The 17,062-nt window shown below is 38.0% G+C and overlaps 1 protein-coding gene across 11 annotated transcripts in view; it reads right to left on the bottom strand.

Moving 5' to 3' along the window:
• FAM184A (family with sequence similarity 184 member A) overlaps positions 1-17,062 on the bottom strand; it is a 77,643-nt gene that overhangs the window by 17,630 nt on the left and 42,951 nt on the right. For 7 of the 11 annotated variants that reach the window (XM_074819239.1, XM_074819241.1, XM_074819246.1 and 4 more), the window contains exon 10: positions 5,425-5,466. The exons of the other annotated variants lie outside the window; for them this stretch is intronic. In XM_074819239.1, the coding sequence (XP_074675340.1) occupies positions 5,425-5,466 (42 nt within the window). The remainder of the gene's footprint in view (positions 1-5,424; positions 5,467-17,062) is intronic. 11 annotated transcript variants of the gene reach the window in all.

Below are 17,062 nucleotides of genomic sequence, written 5' to 3'. Positions count from 1 at the left end.
AACTCATCAGGTGTTTGTGGCTGGGCATATATACTCTACCCTCTAAATATACTGTATCAACAGTATTTTACTTCAGATACCTTTGAAACAGATTAGCTACAAATGAAGGAGTACAGTGAAGGCCTGTACTACATTCTGTAATTGGAACTATACATGTAAACCCTTTTACTAAGTACATTAAATATAAATATCACATACAAATTGTACCGTGTCAGACCAAAGGTTTGTCTAATCTCCTGTTCTGCCTCCAGAAATAGCCAACCCGGGTTATGCAGGGAAAACAAGGCCAAGCAATAAACGTAGGAATCTTGACTCCAAAGTCTACCAGCATCCAGCAATTTTTCTTAAACCAGAAGAGGTATTTGGGGGCAAATTCATGGAAGAAATATTAATTAAATACAACCACTATCTGAATGCTTAAAAGCTTTTAGTATCCACAATATCCTGTTGCAAGTTCTACATAGATGTGCCAAACTGACATGATGACCTCTAATACTTGTAACGGAAAGGAGTCAAAAGAAGTTCCCTTTTCATTTACTCTGCTCAACTCATGTTTCTGTGTATCTCCATCGTTTCACTTATTACACCCTTTTCCATACAAAACAGTTGTGGCTTAATGAGTCACTCCCTATATGAAAGCTATTTCATATCTATCATCACATTTCTCCTACTTCTGCACCTTTTCTACTATGTCTTTTTAAGATTAGGAGACCAAAGCAGCATAAGGTATTTAAAATGAGAGTAAACTCTGGTTTTATATAGTAGTTTATATGGTTTTATATGTTATGGTCTCTGTTTCTCTCCTATATTCCTAATGTTTTATTTGCTTTTATGACTCCTACTGAGCACTGATGTGATATTTTCATGGAATTACATATCATAGTCCCTGAACCTACTCTCTATTGTAACAGCTCAAGGCAAGGATCATCATTTTACACAAGAAGTTAGAATTTGTTTTTCTTTCCTTGTGCCACTTCGCATTTATCTACACTGAATTTTATCTGTCATTTTATCGCCAAGTCCCTTGGCTTTTTACAGCTATTCTATAATTCTTCAGTCTTTGTCCTTCCCACCCTGAATAACTTTTTATAACCTGCAAACTTTCCCACCTTACTTATTCATAAACAACCTGCAAAAGAAAATACGTTGAACATCCATGTAACTCCACTGATAATCTGCTTTCACTGTGGTAATGCTGCATTTAATACCTATCTTTCAACCACCTTCTTATCTATACAAAAACTTCCCTCTCGTATCACGGAGTTCTAGTTTCCTCAGAAGCCCCAGAACTTTTTGGCTGATCTCCTTCAACATACCATGGCCAGGGCTGCCATGCTGGTCAGACAAACCAATAACACAACCACACTTTGTACTCTTTCTTTTCAACCCTAGAAACTCACTCCACTGATGTGGTTAGTTTCCACCATGCAACTGCCAGCCTGGCCAGCTCTGCATTTTCATCTATGCATCATCATCTGGTATTGCAATGTGCTATTGTCTTCCTTCTCCAGAAAAAAAAAATAGATCTATCTTATCTAAAGTCCCCTGTGATCTACTCACATCCCCATCTACTCTAATTCATCCCACATCCACTGTTGGGCCCTTTTCTCTTTCCACACCTTTCTGTAACCTCCTACCTACCTGAGTCCTTCTTTTCACTCATAAGCCTTGCCTTTATAAAAAGAAAAAAAAAAACACAAAAAGGAACCCTACAGAGGGCGGAAGCAAGGACAGGTAGCCTGGGAGAAATTGTCCAAGTAGCTGGGGATCAGGTTAAAAAGGCCAAAGCCCTGACAGAATTAAATCTGGCCAGGGATGTGAAGAGCAACAAGAAAAGCTTCTATAGGTACTTTGGTGATAAAGACTAGGGAAAACACGGGCCCTCTCCAGAAGGAAACTGGTTACTCAGGATATGGAGAAGGCTGAGGTACTCAATGACTTTTTTTGCCTCAGTCTTCACCAGGAAGTGCTCACCCAAGATGCAGAAGGCAGAGGCAGGAACTGGGAGAATGAACAAGCACCCACTGTAGGAGATGATCAGGTTTAAGACCATCTAAGGAACCTGAAGGTGCACAAGTCCATGGGACCTGATGGGATGCATCCACGGGTCTTGAGGGAATTGGCAGATGAAGTGACTCAGCCACTATCCATCATATTTGAGAAGTCCTGGTGGTCCGGTGAAGTTCCCGCTGCCTGGAAAAGGGGAAACATAACCTCCATTTTTAAAAAGGGAAAAAAGGAAGACCCAGGCAACTACAGCCCAGTCAGTCTCACCTCTGTGCCCGGCAAGATCATGGAGCAGATCCTCCTGGAAACTAAGCTAGGGCACATGGAAAATAAGGAGGTGATTGGTGACAGCCAACAGGGCTTCACTAAGGGCAAATCATGCCTGACAAATCAGGTGGCCTTCTATGAGGGGGTTACAGAGTTGGTGGATTAAGGGAAGAGCAACTGATGTCATCTACCTGGACTTGTGCAAAGCATTTGACACTGTCCCACATGACATCCTTGTCTCTAAACTGGAGAGATGTGGATTGGATGGATGGATGGATGGATGGATGGATGGATGGATGGACCACTCAGTGGATAAGAAATTGGCTGGATGGTCACACTCAGAGTTACAGTCAACAGCTCGATGTCTAGGCGGAGAGCAGTGACGAGTGGTGTTCCTCAGGGGTCGGTGTTGGGACCAATGCTGTTTAACATCTTTGTCGGAGACATGGACAGTGGATTGAGTGCACCCCCAGCAAGTTTGCCAACAACACCAAGCTGTGTGGTGTGGTTGACACGCTGGAGGGAAGGGAGATGCCATCCAGAGGGACCTGGACAGGCTGGAGAGGTGGGCCTATGCAAACCTCATGAAGTTCAGGGTCCTGCACATGGGTCAGGGCAATCCCAAGCACAAATACAGGCTGGGCAATGAGTGGATTGAGAGCAGCCCTGGGGAGAAGGACTTGAGGATGTTGGCTAATGAGAAGCTCATGACCTGGCAATGTGCACTTGCAGCCCAGAAAGCCAACTGTATCCTGGGCTGCATCAAAAAAAGCATGACCAGCAGGTCAAGGGAGGGGATTCTCCCCCTCTACTCTGCTCTTGTGAGACCCCACCTGGAGTCCTGTGTCCAGCTCTGAGGTCCTCAACATAAGAAGGACATGGACCTGCTCGAGCAGGTCCAGAGGAGGCCATGAAGATGATCGGGGGGCTGGAGCACCTCCCTTATGAGGACAGACTGAGAGAGTTGGGGTTGTCCTGCCTGAAGAAGAGAAGGCTCAAGAGAGACCTTAAAGCAGCCTTTCAGCACCTAATGGGTACCAACAGGAAAGATGGGGAGGGACTCTTGATCAGGGCATGTAGTGGTAGGACGAGGGGTAACAGTTTTAAACTGAAAGACGATAGATTTAGGTTAGATATAAGGAAGAAATTCTTTACTGTGAGGGTGGTGAGACACTGAAACAGGTTGCCCAGAGAGGCTGTGGATGTCCCCTCCCTGTAAGTGTTCAAGGCCAGGTTGGACGGGGCTTTGAGCAACCTGGTCTAGTGGAAGGTGTCCCTGCCCATGGCAGGGGGGTTGGAACTAGATGATCTTTAAGGTCCCTTCCAACCCAAATCATTCTATGATTCTATGATTTATTTCCTGTTTCTCTGGAGACTACACCTCATGAAAACCAGACCCTGTCTGGAGGTCTAGTTTTGCTCTGTGCTGCTAGGTAACTCTTATGTTTCTTTAGATTACCTCTATTCCTATTTAGCCACCATAAATTCTCATGTTTGTTGGGGTTTTTTTGTTTGCTTCCCTGAGGCCACTACTGCGACTTGGGTATAGCCCCTCTACTCCTTCTCTTCCATCCACCCCACACTCTAGTATCTCTCCCCCTCCTCCTCCCCTCCTTTGCTCTTTTTCTTCCTCCTAACTCCATTTTTAGTATCATAGGAATGTGCAGTTAGGACAGTCTTAAGAGATTATTCAGTCCAATTCTTGCACTAGGTGGGAACTCTATGCACAAACTACTGCTTAAAAATCTCATATGAAGGAAATCCCACGATTTTTGCTCAGATCCTCTTCTTCCTCCTCTGAGTGCCTGTGGCAGAAACACTGAGATACTGGACAGGTGTTCTGTCCACTCTTACTGTCCCTTTCACCATGTTTCTGTCCCTCAGCCTTCTCACCGTTGCCCTGTCCTGTTCACCATGGCCATCAGGAGGTACAATTCTAGGGGAAATCCTGCTCAGTCCTGCAGATCCTCAGGTAATTTAATCATCATACTCTAAAAAGCCTTTCATGGTAACATTCAAATGGAGTCGACCACGGTATCTTAGGCAAATTTTTATTAAGATGACATGAAAAAATGTATTTTTGGCTTGAAGTTAAATCTGTCTCTCATGGAAGTTCCTGCTCCAAATTCTGATAATTTTCAGTATATCATTTATAAACATTTTTAGCACGGGCCAAGGGCAAAACAATTTTCACTTCTTTCTTGGAAATGCAGAAAACATTTTAACTGAGATGACCAAGAGAAGTCTGACATCTGGCTTGGAAGCCATCTTGGAAGAGATCAGGAACACCCTTCTCAAGAGCCATTCACACTTCCACCAGATTGAAGTGACTGAAAAACCACAGCCTGAAATCAGTCAATCTCTGGAGATGCCTATTTGCACCAGCAGACTATACAGAACGTAAAGGATCATGAGGATTAAATGATTCTAACAAGCAAGTCAGATTAGTCTACGCTTCTAATAATAAGATTTTTTCTGTTGTTGAAAGTACATAAAATATTAAAAAAATCTAACAGTTATTTTTAGAAGAGTACATAATTTTAAATATCATTTTGATTATTCAGTAGATATACTGGTATCCTTAAGAGCACGTTTTTTTAAAACATTAGTGCCTTCCTTTGCGCATCTTTGGAGCATCCCCTTCTATATACTCCTGTATTGAGGATTCAAAAGAATATAGCTTTAAACACTGTTCTCTGAACTTTCAATGCTTTTATCCAAGGTTTTCAGCACATTAAAAACACTGGTAAGAATTTTTAAAATAAAAAATACAAAGAAATAATATTTTGGCTACAATTATGACTCGCACTGCAAAACTGCAAATTACAATACAGCATCAATCTCATGCTTTGTAGAAAGCTCTGCAATACACATTTGCACTGCCCACAAGCTTGCTTGCTTTAACAATGACAAAAATGCTGCTTATATTATGACCATGTGCATAGTGTTCGATGTCCAGTGATATATACATTTACACAGATGAATGGATGCAATGCACAAGCTTTTGATAACTAGCGGCAAACGTTCTCCTCTCAAATATTACCATGTATTGTACTTCATAGGCTGAAGCTCTAAAGCAGTACTACAGGATATGCAGATTTATTAGTGCAAACATGCCCTGTTTACAAGCTGTAAGTGCAAATCACTTACATTGCTGATAGATTTATGCAAAGCTTCACCGAGACAGTGCCGCTATGAAGAAAAGATCACAGGAATAAAGGGAAACATTCAGAAATCAACTAAGTAAAAGAAAAAGGGATAAGGAAGGGAGAGTAAGACATAGAACATTAATTATAGTTTGATCAGGGAAAAATAAGTTGAAAACTATCTGGAAAAAATATGAATACGTTGCTTTAACTTAGTATATAAACTACTGAACACAGAACAGAATGATGCATTTTCCTGTGCTATGTTTTGAATGTACAGGATAGCATTATCTCTTCAACATAATGTTACTCTATACTCATATATTACACAGCTGAACACTTTTGAAATTATCCAACTGTTTTCTCTTCTCCTTTATGACCAATAACTTTGGGAAGAAATCATCAAGTACAGCAATTTGCATTACTATTAGAAAAGATGTTACGTAAGGACTCAATCAACAGTCACCTGTGCCTCTGAAATATCACAAGCATATGAAACACATAATATTAAAGACCAAATTTCACTGCTAAAGGGCAGAAAGTTAATTTAGTTTGTAACGAAGACATATTTACATTAAAATACTACTTTTATTTTTCTTAAAATTCAGAACAAGATGGGTACATAAGACTTTTCCTGAAAGTCCCCAGCAAAAAATGACTTAATGTACCACTTATACGAGTATTGATTGCTATTGAAAAGCAAAAAAACATATTGCCAAGTAAACGTTCCACATGAAACACTGATCGTACAAATCATATACATCATTCATATATATATAAAAAAATGTTTGTGTGTTTATATAGATATGAATGGTGCAGATAGGCACACACACACAATAGTCATCAGAAATGACATAAGAGCAATTTCAAATCCAGAATGACTAATTTCCCCTTTTGCCACAGGTCAGTCAAGAAGATGGCTTTCTCCAGGAGACAGCAGGTATTTTTACACCAGCGTGGAAGCCTACAGTTGGGAACTTTTAGATAACACTTTGTCAAAACACAAAAAGAAGAAATTATTGTTTGTTCTCCTGAATCTACAGAAAGGCACAACATGAAAATACAGTATTGTAGACTATCCAAAATTATCTTACTAAAATTACTAACTCTACTAAGAGAGTTACAAGCAACAATTTTGTATGTAAGGGTGTAACACTAGGAGACATCATACTCCAGTGACGAGATAACAGACTGGCATCTAACAGCTCCAATTTCTACACCAGATTTTGACAGTGTCAATCTGAACAAATCCACCTATTTTTTCTGTGCTTCCTTTCCCACGTATCTGGTTTGTTTATGAGGGAAGCCGTTAAGAGCAGGAATGATCTCTTGCTAAGTAAACATTCAGTTTATGTTTGGGATTTAATTTTGATGGACATATTTAGGCACCACTGTAGTACAACTAAGAAATATTTAAATTTTACACCTGAAGCAGAAAGCTTAGTAATGTTCTTCACTCAAAAGAAATTCCAAGTAAAAATACTTTTGGGAAGCTATATTCTGAGGTCTACCCTATTAAAAAGGCCATTTAAGAAAATGAGGGTTGTCCCCTACTTCTTGCAGAATAACAGATCTCTTTCACTAAGAAAGAAACTCGTCTTGCTTTGCTGTCAAACTGATCTTATAACTAAAAGTACTAAGGTGGGCTAACCATTTTAATACATGTGATTTCACCAAATCTAAAAGTTTTCCAGAGATCTAGAAAACAGACAGAATTAAAATGAACTTTTGGTGAAGGTTCTGCACTAAAACTCTCCAATTAAGTTCAGTATTTAGATTTGTCTCAGATTTCTTTGGCTACCTCACTCAAAGCAATCTTTCTGCAGCTCACATTTCCTGATTGTGAAATGAGAACAGTAATTATCCTGTGCAAAAAAAATAACCATTAAATGGTCAAATCTTATTGGCAAAAAGAAGACCATGCACAGACCAAAACAAAATTATTTTTTAATAAAGTTGAATTTATATATTTGACATTCCTAGGTGTTCTAAAAGACACACAACAATGTTGAATATACAGTAAACATAGCTTATTGAGTCTTAACAAAAACTTGTAATACATAAGTACTTTATAAATCTGGAAGTCTAAGTATCATGTCACTATTCAAAAGCATTTAATTATAGGACAGCTAGCTAAACATCAGTCCTGGAAACAAGACTGGAAAAAATGATTTAAGAGTCAATCAAGAAAATCAAGTGTGAAAATAAGATGATTTTCAGTCAACATAACAAGGGATAAAGGAATACCTTTACCTCATAAAGGAATAACTGATTTCTTGCTTTGACAACACTACAAACTTGGACAATAAATGCTCCTGTACAGAAATAATACTTAAGAGGAATTTTTAATGGTATTCAATTATTATCGCATGGGATTTTGATCAAAACATGTGCTTATACAATATTACTGAAAGATATTTTAAAAGATTAAAACCAGCTTTATCTCAAAAACAGCTAGTCGTGAATCATCACTGAAACCAAACAGTATTCACTAGGATTAATAATAAACCTGCCCACAATTTATTATTTTCATCCTTTACTAGATAGGAAATAATTTTCCTAAAATACATACATGATAGAATCGTAAATTAGAATTATATAGGCTAGTCCATTGTTATGGGGGCTGATTCCAGCAAAACATGTAGTAATATAATCAGACGTGGCTGCATATTTAAAAGTACACATGACACATTCAGAATGGAGCACTCTAAAGTAAGTCTGGTTGAAATATTATTAAGAAATTCCATAAAAATTCAAGACTTCCTCAAGAGTACTTCCATAGCAAAATCCCTGTTCTGGGGAAAAAGCAATGAGAACCAAAAAAGAATGCAGGCATAATTATTACTCTATTTCTCTGATGGGGAGAAGTGATGAGGAAAAAAAAAAAGGAGAATGTGGGTTTAACTATCATACTGTTTCTACATGTTGGAATTCAAGTTATTGGTTTGTGACATTATTATGGTATGAGAAACCCTTGCTCAGTTCTCTTTGAAATCAGGCTTTGCAGATATAGGGTGTAAAAATGAATTGTTTCTTGGAAGTATAGGAACTTCTGAAAGCACATCTTTATTTGGTATATATGTATTAGCTATCCTGCTTTTACTTGATTTTTCATTTTTCAGTAGACGTATTGTCTTCTCCACCTTCAGCATATGCACAGCTAAGCCTCAGATGTAACCAAGAGAACTTCCTCCTGACCCAGAGGAACAGCAAAGAGGTTGCTGCATCTTTAGAACCCACCGATCATTGAGGGCTACTCAGCAGGACTGTAAGACCCTGCACACAATACACGGGGAAAGATTTGTATTTCCACCTCCATTTCAACATCTCTCCTAAAAGAGCTGCGCTTTCAATTTAGTTGGGCCAATCTGTGTAGTAGTAAAGCATAGATTTAGAGATTTGAAACTATTCAAGCTTTGGGTTTGCTTGCTGTAAGAAACAGTTGCTCATGTTCCCATCACAACTGCCACAGGGGCCATACTTGGTGATCAAATGATGTAATCTTTGTGAAGAAGGAAATTTACTGTACCACTGACACTTTCATATTTTCATTCAGTTGCACTGTTTCCTGCAGGACATTAACTCATTGGATGCGTGGAAGTTCTTTCATTTCATTGTTTCTCTTGGCTAAAAATTACTTTCAACCAGATTACAGAAGCTTGACACTGAATTTCAGCATCAGTCTTCATGTCATCTCTTCAGTTATGTAACACTTTTTCTCACTGATATTTCAATGTCAAGTTGTGTCAAGATCTGACTTTGGTATACAGTTTACTGAATTTTCAAAATACTGCTGGCAAACAGGAATTCTTGTGTAATACCTGAGACCCTAACTGGGGAAGGTCTAACTTTGTCTGTTGTATCAAAGCAGATCTAGACTGCTACGTAGTCTTTGCCTCATTTTAAGAATGGCCTCCAATAGATGCTGCTAACTTTTCTGAAGAAAACCTATGTGCATCCATTGGGTAATAGTAAAAGAAAGTAGCTTCTGAGATGCCTGATGAAGAAGCTGAAGGGACCTTTGGCATAAGTCCATTTTATCCAGCTAGTAACAACCACCCCAAAACTCTCCCTCGAGATACATCCTTGGTTTTAAGAGAAAGACTGATTTGTCAGCAGACATACCGTCTCTGGCTGTGCAGTGTTTACACAACCGATGACTCTGCAGAGATTTGGAAAGCAGCTGTTTCCCACTACAGCGTTTTGTACTTGGCTTGAGGCTTGTGACATCCTAGGAACGGAAGAGCTGCATCAAAGTTTGCCCTATTTGACTGCTAAGAAAAATCAGCATTTAGAGTCCCTTCCCTCTCTCAAAACTCAACAGTTTTCTGTTGAGGAAAATGAAGTATACATAAGGCATTCTGAAATGTATAACTATCTCAGGGGTCTAATTGGTCCTGATTTCCTCCTCAGTGAAGGTGCTGTGTCCAGGCTATCACAAGATGGGGTACTTATCCCACTGCTTTGAAAAGATGGAGCTCTTTTTTCCAGTTGTAGGAGTCTATCAAACTGCTAGGCAAAATGCCTAGGTATTTTGACATACTTTTACCTGTTTGCATTTTTGATTATACATTTTTAGTCTGACAAACTGCAGGTTCAATGGTCAGGGGAAAAAGAAGATCATTTGAATCTCCTGATAATTTTTAAAGTTTTCGAAATGGCACTAGAGCTTCATTTCATTTTACTTATTTGTCATAATGCTGTCAGGATTTTATGCGCATCTTGGCTAATCCTTCCTGGAGCACAGGGGTATCTGTCAAGATCATCTGATGAATCTCAAACAAACTTGGCACACCTAATAAATTACCTCTCATTCCTCCCAGGATCCAACTGTTTTCCTTGGTTTTGAACCTATGCAAAAGCTACCTGAGCAACTATCTTCCCAAGCAAAAAGGCTAAGTTTCATGTTTTAAAACTAGATTCTTACCAGAACCTTTATCTTACATTTAAGGGAAAAACATATACAGATATAGGATTAAAATTTTATTTGGGGAATGGTATTACTGTTGGATTTGGCTTAGATTTCTATTTACTAGTTTTGGAAGTGTACACTTAACTCCAGTTATCAAATTAAACTCTTTACTGATTCATGCATTATTATTTACATACCCTACTAAGAATTTAATTTTCTTTTCAACCCTTCACAGGTAGAATTAAAAAGTCTTTCAGCCTCCTAACTCAAACACTGCCAAACAAAAACTGACAATATTAAATTCTAGTTAGAAATTTATGATCAGATAGATGAGTTTCTTTGGATATGAAGATATTGTAACTTCAAACATCAGCCTAGATGTAATTTTAAATTTAATTAAACACAACATCATGAGAGAAAAAATTTAAATGAAGAAACCAAAAGAGATGAAAAAGTTCAGTAACACATTTCTTCTTTAACAGAGCAACAAAGCTAACATTTGTTAGTACTCTTACTGCATCCCACTGAAAATACTCTGGAAACTCTGATTTGTTCTGTTGCTTTTGTCTGTATTGCTGAGTAGCTCTTAATTGTAAATGGTCTTTAATGAATTTCCTCTGTTACATTCAGAACCTTTTAAACAAAGAGTAAAACAATGAAGAGCACACAGTATAGGCTGAATGGGCTCACCATAACTAAAAGCTCAGAAGAAGAGATAGTACAGCTGAATATTAGGCATTTGTTTTCATGTTCAGGCTTCAGACAAAACTACAGTGATCAATGTGGATAGAATAAATACACCAGCCAATCTTCAGGATCACATCTCTGCACAAAACAGGGAGCCCAGAACAAGGGAGATTCTTTATTGAGAAGTATAGACATGAAACAGAGGGAAGCAACCTCAATAGATGGCCCTCTGAAGGCTCCAGAGACTTTGGATTACATGATTCACATGCTCATGTACAATAGTTTTTGACTTGCTTAAAGCATAGATTTCCCACTTAGAATATAGGGGTACTGATTCTTTTAAATCAATGGCGAGTGGTAGGATGTATACAGACACTGGATTAGGCAGAAACTCCCAAAGCTCCCCTTATTCTCACAGGAGTGAGGCTCGCAGGAGTTGTGGCACAGTCCCATTAAGACCACAGTTTTGAGAGTGGTAGTCACTTCTGAAAGTTTCCAGGAGCTGCGGAAAGCAGTGCTCCTTTGGAAAAAACAAATATCTACAGATGAAAGAAGAGACACAAAACCTCTCCCTGCACTGCATTCCAGGTACCCTCTTTTCTTTGCTTGCTCTTTGATATGATTTTTATTTTATTCTTTTGGTTTCAACATTTTAGATTTCTAAGTGCTTTTTAAATCTTGCCCCAAATCCCTTACCATCCACTAGATGTCATGGTAGCATTACTAGTATTATTGAATACAAGAATGACACAAGAGAATTAGGGGGGAGTTACTTGAAATTTACCTTCTCACTGTTTCCAACAGACAAGCCTTTAGACAGTGTGTTCAGGACAATATCAAGTGACAGGAAGCACAGTAAAATGATTATGTGCTGAAAGTTAATCTCCCTTCTTTCAGGACACTGATATAGGATATGTGCAGGTTATTTCTTGGAGAAAGTTCCAGCATCTATTTGACAGCAAATAAAGCGAGGATTACCCAGGCTGTGGACAGGCCAGTAATCCTTGTGCCTGGGGAAAGAAACATTTCCCAGTTCTGCTAATGTGGATGCACGTCAACTCTGAAATAAGCACCTCCACATAGGCAAATAAAGACGGAGCACTAACTGCCCTCTGGTAGTAGCCTGGTCAACAGTCATTTACAGATATGCACAGCAGCTCTGTGACTTTTCTACACCACTCCACTTCATGACAAGAGTATACTCAGTGACCAGGATATTAAGACTGAGCTTGAAACTTCTGAAACTTCTGAAAACTACCATCTGAATAATGTCTACATCAGAAGGAAATATTTACATTTTTATATAAATCAAAGTTTCTCATATTTATTTTGACAGTTTCAAAAGGAAGCACCATCACAGAAACAAACTCTGAATAGGAAACTTCTAAAATTTTTTCAAAGAAGGAGAGAATCTTTGCTGCAGGAAAAAATCAACAACAGCTACCAAAGCATATGTAGCATACTTTTGTCCATTCTCATTGTACTACTTCTAATATTTCCATTAATAGAAGATGGTATCTTTTCATGTGAAAAGTTGACAAAGTTAGAAAGAAGAATGTCTCAGTAATGCTTGGTCACTTAATAGTATGAAGCTACGTAAGAATGGAAAGAAATGCTGACAAATACCTTTATTTTACTGTAACACAGGTTTTACTGAAAAGTAAGGAAGATGGGAGAATCAATATTTGCTCAAATATAGAAAAGCCCATCCACAATCAGAATACTTGATTCAGTTTACAGAAAGAACAAATTATCACAAGAAGAAATAGATAAGAAGAATACAGGTCTTAAACTGTACATATTTCAGTGCCCAGAATTGAAGGTTGCGCAACACAGAGGCGCGGAAGAGAGAACATGCTCATGCTTTAGAAAATAAAATTCCTGCTATTTCGTCCACAACTGAAGCTGTCTCAGCAGTAAAATGATTTTAAGAAAAGCGTTAAAAGCCCATTACACAGGTGAGAGAAACGGAAAAGTGCTAGCACATCTGAATTCACTACATATTTCATGAAGAAACTCTCACATGGATTGATGTAGAAGTACTTAGTACGATTTACAGGGGGAAAAAAAAGGAAAAGCACTATCTTTTTGTCTCCTAGAACCATTTTTCATATCTGAGATAAGAACTACACACTTGGTCTCTAGATGCTGATCTAGTTAACCTACCAACCACATTTCACTGTGGATGGTAAGTGATGCTTTGTAACTGGCTAGAATATGTTTAAGCACTTAATCAGCTGAATAGCATTTTCTCTCAAGAGAATTATTTTACTCATAACAAAGCTATACTGTTAGAATAACAAGTCCTACATGCATTCTATGAGGGATTGCTTAGCATTGCTGATATAAAAGCAAAACTATTACTTTGTTTTATGGAAGAGCTAGATCTCACCTATCAAATGTGCAGCAACTAGTAGAAGGCAGAAATTTGTAGATTAGTATAACATAATTTAAAAAAGAAACCAGGTTAGTAACACTTTATGGGCATAAATTTTTTGATTGAACTTTTTATTTTTTAAAAATTGTTGCCATTTATAGCTCTTCATTCAGCTTTTCCAGCACCAGTCAGCAGCATTCCCAGATGGGCATACTCTATGTTGTATTTTTCTACAGTTTAAGGAACTATACACTGTGTCACTTCTCTCAGAATTTATTCTCTCCATTCATTAAAACCTTTTTTTTCACCACTTTGCTTACATAACCATTCCTAAACTTCAAGTTAGGTGCTACATTTCTTTGTAGCTTGTTTTTAAATCAAATCTGAGATGCATCAATACATACAAGAAAATTATGTACCTATATTGATAAGCATTTAATTTCTGAATGCAACCTTCCTGAACAGCATTTATACAATTAAGTGGTGAAGGTCTGGACACTTTCTCAACATGAAGAGCACATGTAGGCCTCATTTTCTGTCAAGTTAGGAGTTTACAAATGATTTAGCAGAGACCTTGGTCTTGAATTCTTTTGATAAATTAATGTATAGTACTGCTGGTATAGACGAGACCAATGCTTCAGGTGTAAAAAATCTGAATTGTAGAAAGAGGATTTGGATCTCTGCTCTTTTTCTAATTTTTTACAAAGACTTGATGCCTTTCAAATGGGTTTCCCACTAATGAAGACTGGGGGTGGGTGTGACAAATTCACAATTTTACAGCCCTACTGCAGTATCTCAGGCTGTCCTAGCTCAGTGTAGTTGAGAGAAGAAGGTATGAACAGATATCCTTTCGATGGACTAAAATTTTAATTCTTCCCAATGCTGTTAACTTTTTTCTATATATTTTACATATATATATATATGTAATACCAGAAGAATCTCACTTTTGTCACTGTCTTCAGTCTATTTAAGCTAGACTGTGAACCCTCTGGGGTAAGAGTCTTATTGCACATTTACAGACTGCCAAGCTCACCTAGGCTTATTGCAGTAGTTCCTGTAGTGTCAGTGGAGGCCCAATACAGTTTCCACTCAGAGTAGCATCATTCTAGATTAACAAACCAAAGTGTGTAATAATCCTTGCGTTATGAAACACATACCAAAAATCTTCCACTCTCTTCCATATGAAAATACCATCTTTGATTTTTCTGCTATGATGAAGTGACTAGATCTGTGGATGAGGGGAAAGCAGGGGGTATTTGTGACCTCAACTTCAGCAAGATTGAATCACAATTCAGATGGCTGGGCTACCAGACAGATGAGAACTGGTCAGTTTACCAGGCTGAAAGGGTAACAGTTAATGGTTCACTATCTGAAAGCTTGTTACAAGTAGCGTTCCTACGGCATCTGTTCCAGGACCTATTCATTTTAGTACCTTAATCTGGAGGAGACAGATAACACCCTCATGGAGTTTGTGGATGACACCAAAGTGGGAGGAGTAGAAGGTGCAGCATGGCACAATACACTGAAAGGTAGGGCTGACATCCAGAGGGACCTACATAGGTTGCAAGTATGGGCCAATAAGAACCTCACAAAATTCAAAAAGGACAAATGCGAAGTCCTTTACATGGGATGGACTAAGCCCCTGCACTGGTTCACACTGGGTTACAGATCTGCTTCACATAACCTAGTTAATGGTAGGCTAAACATGAATCAGCATGTGGCCTGGCAGCAATGAATGCCAGCAGCGTACTGGGCTGTAGCAACAACCAGTGGTTTGAGGGAAGGATCAGTCCCTTTGACTTTGCACTTGTTGCACATCACCTGGAAGGCATATTCTGTCTCCTCCTGCAGTTCATTCAGCTTTGGTTGCCCCAAGACAAATGTTGATAAACTTGAACATGTTCAGTGGAGAGCTACCACCAAGATGGCTGAGACTGGAACATATATTCTTCTGAGAGAATGAGGTTTGTTCAGTCTAAAGAAGAGAAGGGTTTGTGGGACTTAATAGCTTTCCAGTACCTATGACGTGATTACAGAGAAAGTGGACCTAGCCCTGTTACAGTGGTACACAATAGGACAACAAGAGACAATGATCATAAACTGAAACAGAGGAGATTCTGTCTAAATACAAAGAAAAAATTCACTATGGAGATAATTAAACACTAGAAGAGATTTTTCAGAAAGGCTGTGGAATCTTCATCCTTGAAGGTTATTCAACAGCTGACTGGACAAAGCCCTAAGCAACCTGTTTCAAACTCAAGTGTTGACTGATTTGAGCAGGAGGTTGCACTAGATGACCTCCTGAAGTCTCTTCCAACCTAGGTAAGTCTATGATTCTATGATTCAGGTCAGTGGAACTCCCAGAGGCTACCCTTTGTGTACTGCAATCAGGAGGAACTTACTACAAACCTATTTTTCTAAGAGTTAAGTTACCCATCTTGTATGCTATGGTCTGGAATTCTCTCTCCTCCAAGTGTAATGAATAAAAAGTAGATTGTTGCAGAGGGAAAGCTTAATTCCCTACCACCAACAATAACTTTTCCATCTCTGTGAAATACCTATCCAACTCAAACACTGGTATGGAAAAGCAACAGCTGGATAATAAAAAGAAAGTGAAGACTCACAGGGTTTAGTTTCTTATTAGTCCTCCAAACATACATGCTGTTACGAAATGGTGCAGCTCTTTCGTACAGTAAAAGGAATGAAGAAAAAACACCCAATCATTTTGCATATGCAGACCATTTCCTATATCTGCAAATTCTCTAGTAAAATTCTCCTTATTCCAGTTAGCTTTCCAATTCCAAAATTTCTTCCATATGCAGAAAAAAACCTGTTCATTTGTAATATACTGGTTTTCCATTCTGAAACTGTAGGTTAGATTTATTATGATATTTTTAAAAGGTAGAGATAAGTATCTTAAAAGTATGTTAAAACTACAGAAAGTTTAACATACCCCTTGGAAATTGTACTTTCCTAGAGAAAATGCTATTTATAGATAGAAGACAGTAAATAAAGCTTGGGTAAAGGCAGTAAGTGAAACTTAAAATCAAATGAGTCCAAGCCTTAGTACATTCATGTTGTAAAAAGTAACAGACCAAGAACTTTGAAAACTTCCAGCTTTTATGAGCCTAAGCCACAAGATTTTACAAGCTTAAATTCCCTTATCAGCAAAAATAATTATGTGTTCCTATAAGAAGCTGTATAATCAAGTGCATGTTCAGTTATTAGGCTTCTTGAATTAGACAGCAAATTAAGAGTCAATCCACAACACCACCCTGAAATCACAATCATTTAAGGAGTTCCAAAATCTGTTTCTCTTACTTTAAAATATATTTGTTCATTATCAGCTATTCTTTCAAACTGTAGTCAATAAAACAATCTCTATAGCATTTATAGTTTGGAAAAAGTATAAAGCAAGTATTTTCTGTGAATTACCTAATATAACTGAGTTTATAAATACGAGTTGCAATTAAAAATCTCTTTATAAAAAATTATCCCAAAATAATGTTCAAAAATCACTTAAAAACAGACTGAGGAATGTTTTGACTTTTCAGTGACTTGTACAGTGTTATTATTGTAAAGATAGGGGAGTGTTATTATTGTAAAGATAGGGGATACCTCCAACTCCAAACAATTAGCATTAGTAAATATTTATAACAGAATAGG

The sequence above is a fragment of the Strix aluco genome, chromosome 3 (assembly GCF_031877795.1).
Source record: "Strix aluco isolate bStrAlu1 chromosome 3, bStrAlu1.hap1, whole genome shotgun sequence".
Classification (NCBI taxonomy): Eukaryota; Metazoa; Chordata; class Aves; order Strigiformes; family Strigidae; genus Strix; species Strix aluco.
The sequence above is the reverse complement of the archived record's forward strand: the minus strand, read 5'-3'. Positions and strand labels throughout refer to the sequence as shown.